Source organism: Alligator sinensis, unplaced genomic scaffold, assembly GCF_000455745.1.
Source record: "Alligator sinensis unplaced genomic scaffold, ASM45574v1 scaffold1517_1, whole genome shotgun sequence".
Classification (NCBI taxonomy): Eukaryota; Metazoa; Chordata; order Crocodylia; family Alligatoridae; genus Alligator; species Alligator sinensis.
The window spans coordinates 194,302-201,328 of record NW_005842459.1 but is presented as its reverse complement, the minus strand read 5'-3'; the positions used below and the strand labels follow the sequence as shown (position 1 = coordinate 201,328).

At 45.8% G+C, this 7,027-nt stretch overlaps 1 protein-coding gene across 1 annotated transcript in view; it reads right to left on the bottom strand.

Moving 5' to 3' along the window:
* Positions 1–721: 721 nt before the first annotated feature.
* Positions 722–7,027, bottom strand: part of LOC102373658 (mitotic spindle assembly checkpoint protein MAD1-like) — a 195,690-nt gene continuing 189,384 nt past the window's right edge. Inside the window, exon 4 of the mRNA XM_014523205.2 lies at positions 722–2,099. Within this exon, the coding sequence (XP_014378691.1) occupies positions 1,941–2,099 (159 nt within the window). The 3' untranslated portion in view covers positions 722–1,940. The remainder of the gene's footprint in view (positions 2,100–7,027) is intronic.

Sequence of the window (7,027 nt, the reverse complement as noted above, 5' to 3'; positions counted from 1 at the left end):
GTGGCTGACGTCATGATTCATTTTCTCCATGACTGATGAAGGCGACTCTCAGTGCCACGTCGCGCATATGAATCAGGCAGCGCTCCCCTGGCACAGGATGCCAGGCAATCCATCTTCAGCCATGACTTCTTCGAGCAGCAGAGAAAATGGCAAACTTTTGCTAATGGCTTTCACTCAAGCTGCTTCAATAACTTCCTGCAAGTGTGGGGATGGGGAGAGACCAGGGATGGGAGAACTGAGACCTCTCTGCAGGGGTGAATGCTTCTACCATTTATGATAAGCTGGAGCTGGGGCAACCAGTTTTTCCTTCCTGGGTCCTATGCTTACATTGTTGCTTGTGATGCCTCTGGCTTGGAAAGACCAGGACCATGGTTATCATAGTTTTCCTCCAAGCTATTTTTGCTATATTGTTTCTGCTGAGAATGAAGGAGTTATTGCCCTCCCTCTGGGTGGTGAAGCAATTTTTAATGCGATTGCAAGTGGAAGCCATTGCACTGACAGTAACATCTATTGAGTACTGGAAGTAGAGGGTGAAAGAACGCCCCAACCAGCTCTTTCTACCCAAACACCACTGGGTCATTATCATACTTACACCTGTGACGCCATAGCTGCAGCAGAAGAGTTGTGGGCAAGAGCAGGGCACTGAAGTTGGTGAGCCAAGTGGTCCTTTCCAGCCCCTTGGGCACAATGCAAATGAAAGAATTGCACACCCAGGCAGGGTGGTAACACTTTATTCATAAAAAGGAAATCAAGTGACAGATCCCTATTGCAGTACAAAACATCCACATTCATAAAATGATCCATCCACAGCAGTCAGGAGAGCAAATGTGAGGATACTGGGGAAAGAAGGATTGCACACAGCAACACAAGTAGGTACCAGCGGACTAAATAGCATTGCAGTAAATTTTGAAGAGAGCTTCCATTGCCTGCTCCTTTTCCTGCATTTTGAAGATAACTAGGCACCCTTGAGTCCAAGCAAGAAAGATGTCATGGGAGTACATTTCTTGAGCTCTGCACAGGGATGGGGCTCATAGGAAGTCTATTTACATTTGTACTTTACCTGCCGAATTGTGATGACTGAGGGACTGTAGCTAAGGAAGTCTGTGGTCCTGAATCCCATTACATTCTGCTGTCTTCTTCATCTCAATCCCTACTGAGCAGCAGGACTGGGCAGTATCTAAGAAGACTCTGCAACCCATGGCTCCAGTGCCCCCAGTCCTGAACCTCCATCAGTGGGTAGTAAATCTGTAATTGTGAGGAGCAGGAAGCTGTCAGCTCTCCCAAAGCTCACATTCATCTGTTCTCTCTCTGAAGTGCCTGATACTCAACGAAGCTGAGACCTAAGTTAGTGGGACCCTCATAGAAGAAGCTGGGACTCAAGGAGCTGTGAGCTCCCCAAAACTAACTCTCCCATGTGTCCCTGTAACAGCTCCTGTTGAGACCTAAAAGGCTGATGAATTCATAAAAGGGCTTGTTCATAAAGGGAGAGGGGTCAGCTGGAAAAAGGGAAACGTGGGATGGAGCGACACTTGCCTTTGACTACCAGTACGTCTCTGGTAAGGTGGCAGCTTTCAGAGACTCTAGAGGAGGCAGACTGGGTTATTAAAGCCAACATAAAAAAAAACAGTCTTTGGGGTTGGACCCAGTACTGTCAAAGGGCATCTGGACCTTGGGCTATAGGTGATGGAAAGAGGAACTCCAGCTCAGGAGAAAGCAGAAAATAACTCTTGGTTGTTTCCTCAAACCATCATAAGAAGTGTTTGGGGAAGGTGAGGGAGGGGACTTCAACAGAAATGAGAAGAGCCCAGCGCAACAGAAGGCGAAACATGAAAGCGTTTGGTTTGGTTAGCTCACAAATCCCTGCGGTGCGAGGCCAGTCGTATTTGATTGTGATCCACATGTGTAGGGCACAAGGCTAAATGGCTCTGGACCAGCCCGGCTTATGCCATGGTTTGACGGCTAAACAGGTCTAGGGTTACAGCGCTGAGGAAGGCTGGGATGCTGTCCTGGTGCAGCAGGTGGAGGTCGATGAGTTCCCGGACAGTGCGAGAGAATTCAGTTTCCAGAAGCTGCATCTTCCCGCCGGAGGAGCTGGAGGCCTGGGGGAGAAGGAAAAGGCAGAGGGAAGAGAAATGAGAGGAAAGAAATTGTTAATCCAGCAGAGTTTCATTCCACTCCTCACAATGCTGGAAAATCCCAGTGCCCTTGCTCTGGAGTTTTCTTCACTGTGTATCTTATTCTAATCAAGGCAACGTTATCTACTGCAGAGCAGGTGTTCAACACACGATTTAATTGGACCATTATTAAGTTCTGCATTTCCAAAACCTCAGAACAATACCCCCTGTGTGAGCCTCCAGTGAATAATTAATTATAAGGCAGTAGGAAGAACGTTTCGAACATCTTGAAAACAAACTTGAAAGGGGCTGCACTATTAACACATGCAGCCACAGCAGAAAGTGCAGAAGCAGAGATCTTTGGGCAGAGGAATCTATCACTAGCTTGGGCAGAGGTAGCAGGGAACATGAAGAGCTGGCATTTCACTCAAGATGGAAGCATTTTAACCTTAAGTCTCTGCGCTCCGGGAGGAGTTAGGGAGAGGGTCTCGATGAACCTGACACCTTTAACAGAGCTGATGATCCGTCTTTACTCCACCCTGCCGCACCTTAAGTTCTCTAGGTCTTTTACCAGCCCGGCTGCTCATACAAGAATCCTTCCTGAGACGTGCGCATGGAAATGTGGAATCCCGACACGCGGGCAAATGCTTAAAGCCTCCTCTCATCACATGGTAAGCAGTTATGAAAAAGGCAAAGCAGCACAATGCGGAAGGAGATGCACCCTGCTTGGAGCTTCCTACGTATGTGCCTGCTGTCCCTGTTTTTCTGCTGTTTTATTGATAAAACAGAAAAGACTACCACCACCGAATACTTTCTCTTCAGCTGCTTCCCCTTTGTAATGACGCTGACCTCACCTCAGCCCTTTAACAGCACTCCACGATGGGGAACGAGATGTCGAGCCCAGCAAAGCATGATGGAGCCCGAGTCCAGCCTGCCTCAGTAATAGGGTGCTTCACATAGGGACTCCGCAGGTGAAGGGAAACCTGATCCTTAGCGGGATCGCTCTCTCCGAAAAAGCACATACATGGAGTGAACCGTGGGGATTGCTATGTGGAGGGACTTTATATATGCAGAGAGAAGGACAGCATTAATCACAGAGTCACAGAAAAGTAGGGCTGGAGGTACTGTAGTCCAACCCCCTGCTAAAGGCAGGATCACACCTGTCTAAACCATCCAATATAAGCCTTTGTCTAACTTAGTCTTAAAAAACTTTGCAAACAATCCTCTTGTACAACAATCAGGCACAATGCCCAAAATGTCAAAAACACCCTATCTTGCCACAGATAAAGCAGGGGGATAAAGGCGCTGTCAATACGCTGCCACTGTAAGGACAGGAGCAGCTGTTAAAGAGATCCAAGAAAGAGGACCACGTCAGTGAAGCAGACCAAAAAGGGCCCCGGGGATGTGTTTGCTTCCAGTGTCGTGTTTTCAGGAGTCTGGAGTTGTTTCGTGATGAACTTCTCATGTATATGTCACTTCTGATAATGGAGAGTGCGCTAATGCCAAGGAGGAAATTTAAACAAGATTTTGTAGTGGTGGAAACACGAATCAAGAGTTTGTCTAAATCTCCTCTGCTTCATCTCAGTTTAAACTGGGTTCATCTCCCTTTCTGAGCTGCTCCACAGGGTGGAGATTTTGATAGTGGAGCCGGCCGACTTGCATCCAGGGCACAGCTGTGTCAGATAGCGACAAACTGAACAGACTGACAGGGAAAGGGAGAGAAATAACAAATGGCCGGGAGACAGGTAACTGGGTCAGAGGGATATAAATCGGCAACCTATGGGAAAGACCAGGCACAACATGGAGCTCTCATGCAAACTCGATTCAGACCACGGGCCAGAAATGGGCCACGGATGCCACATTTTGGTTTCACAAACCTAACCTCCTGGGTGGTTTGAATGCAGGTCTACTCCATCAGCAACATTAAAAGTTCAGGGCGTGGAGAGGAAGGTCCAGATATTAAGGCACCGCTAGCTGTGCCCCCCATAGTTAAGACTGACTTTGGTACTCCAGGCAGGGATTCAGTCTCTTTGTTACGTATGAAAAATATAGTCTATCCTCCCAAATAATCACAGCACTTAGTAACCGAGCATGGTATTAATCTTACATGTAGACCCATTAATTGGTCTCGGAGTTAAATTAATTAGAAGTTCTCTAAAAAGTTCAGCACCCAGTTTCAACCCATTTACTTGTCCCGTGTGGCATGGCTGCACTAGAAGAATGACACAAATGCTTCAAAAAAATTCCCATCTACTTAAAACCCACTGACATCTCATGGGCAGGCTATATTTGAATAATTTCTTCCTCTTCGAGAATTAATGGTCATTTCCTTCCATCATTCTTCATAACTGAAAGTTCCTCCTGCAGCAGAGGCTAAAGAATACTGTTCTGATGCAAAATAAAATTGAGCAGAAGTGTGCTCCTTTGAAATGGCTGTCATCTCCCATTGTTTTTAACAGAACTATGGATTCCTCTCTGCCTCCTGACAGCATAAGGCGGCATCATTTTCTCAGGTTGTCATCATTTTTACTGGGAGCAGCAGGCAATAGCATCCACTTTTAAAGGCTCCCTCTTAACAAGGGGCAGTTTATGCCCTCGGTGCGACTGACAATGAAAGAGGGCAGCATAGCCGTTTTGGAAGAAGGGACTTCTCCGCATACTTCTCTAAAGTGGAAAATTTTCTGAACTGACCTCTGATGACAGCTAAACTTTCAGTCCAGCTCATTTTGCTTCTCAACCACTTCTAAAAACACCTAAAAGCTTTTTTCCGCGCCCCCCCGGAGGCATTTGAAAATTGCTATCGCTGCGACTGTTTTATTATTTTTTTTCCTGGTTTTGTTTCCCATCTGTTGGTAATTTGGTGGAAGCTGGGATATTTGTTTTTCCTTAATTAATGAGAAATTGTTTTATGACTGCTCTTTACCACCCTGAGCAGTTTTGTGGAAGGGAGCACTTTACATACAAAATGATCATCACAATTATGAAAAATAATGGCAATAAATTACAATTAAACCTACAGATTTCTGTTTCAAAGTGAGGCTTTGCACCGTAGCTATGACATGCAGCGCAGCGGGAAGAGAGCAGGGTGGGCCTCCTGGGAAATGTCAGGAGAGCGGAGGAGGGTACGTGACTTCGGAGCAGGAGCAAGGGAAGAGTTGGGGAAGGAGCTGCTGCTACTTTTGAGTGGCATAAACCTGCCAGGGTACACCTGCACGTTCTGCCTGAAGTTGGAATTAAGCTAAAATAATAATAATAATAATACATAGTTTGTATCTCGGTCATTAGAGATACCACGTGTCACATTCACATTGCATTTCTTGTTAGGATTCAGATGTGCAACTCGTAAAAAAATATACCAACTCCCCCTCCCTGTGCCCCCCACCCCACAAATATAAAATATAATACAAAAAATATATTAGAATATGTCAATTATATCAACAATTTTTAATCAAATATATTACAAGGATGAAGTGATTCCAAATCTAAGAATGTTAATTAGGGCAAATTTAAAGCCCCCTCCCCATGCATGTTAAGGCCTGAACATTCAAAATTGGGGCACCTGTGGTCTTTGTAGTGCCTTCAGAGCAGGAGTGAGCACGTTTGGTCCTCTTTGTGGTGACACCCGGGGATGGGATCTAGTTTATCTTTATATATCACTGCAATCTACTCTGGGGCCAAAACCAGACAAATGTCTTATTCAGACGAGATGGTCACTGCACACTGATTGCCACTTTTGACATGTTGCGTGAGATAAAGCAGCAATTATTTAGAACAAGGACTGTAGAGATGGGTCAACGATAACATCTAAATGATGGCCCTACTTTTGCCCCTTGAGCAATCCAAAGTGGTTTGGGGGTTTCCAAAACAGAGTCCAAGGATGGTTCTGATCTGTATTCTACTTTATTCAAAGCACCAGCACTTTGGGGAAATACTGATTTTTGGTCTGGTTCTCATGCCGCGCCAGTCTGCTCTTAGGATTATGGAGGATCTCTACCCATCAGAAAAACAACTCACATGGAGCAAGACGACTGTGTCTGTGCAGTCACACTTGTCTGCATAAGCCCTGTTACAGATTCCAAAAACACCCCACGCCGTGTGCTTTCAGGCTGCTGGTACCCCATGGAGCAATCACAAAATCAGAACTTGTTTTTTCTGCCCATGTTGTATGCAGCGAACAAAAGGGGTCCGTCTACCATCTGGTGACATGAACTCCCAGCAGTCACTCTTCAATCTCGTCAGAGAGAAGAGCCTTTAGTACAATTGCTTTTCCATAAGAGACAAGATTAGCTGTCTCCAGACAGAAGAAAACATCATAAATCTTCCTTTTAACCCTGGAAATTGGTAAATTATTCAAGGCTTTAGAGTTTTTTTTTATTTTTTATTTTTTGAAGGCACAGACTTACACTACAGATAAAGCCGTGTGTCAGCACTCAGTCCTTCAAGTGAGCTGGGTACCTTGGAACCTGTGTGCCCTTTCCATTTGTTCCACTCTATTTATCTGTCTGTGCAGGAGATGAAGGCTTGAGTGGGATCTAAAACTAATCAGGGAAAGCAAATGCCCAAAAGGTGAGCTGCCCAGCGAGCAAACTGCTAGCTCTATCTCAGCCATGGGATAAAGTTTCTATTTGCCTCACACTGCTCAGCCCATCTCCAGCAAAACATTTCAGTCCATTTCTGTCTTTCCAGCTGCAGATTTATTTTGGGGTCACGAGATGGACAGAGTGGGGTAGGTAGCCCCTGTCATCCCACTGTTCTTGATGACTGCTAAGATGATCAGCGTTGCTACGGGCCTGGAAAAAGAGTGATACCTGTATTTATTCAAGTCTGTGCATGCGCAGACCGGCTGTGAGATTCTCCCTAACAGCCAGCATTGTAGGAAAGCGAAACGTGAGCAGCCCTTACCTCCAGCAGGA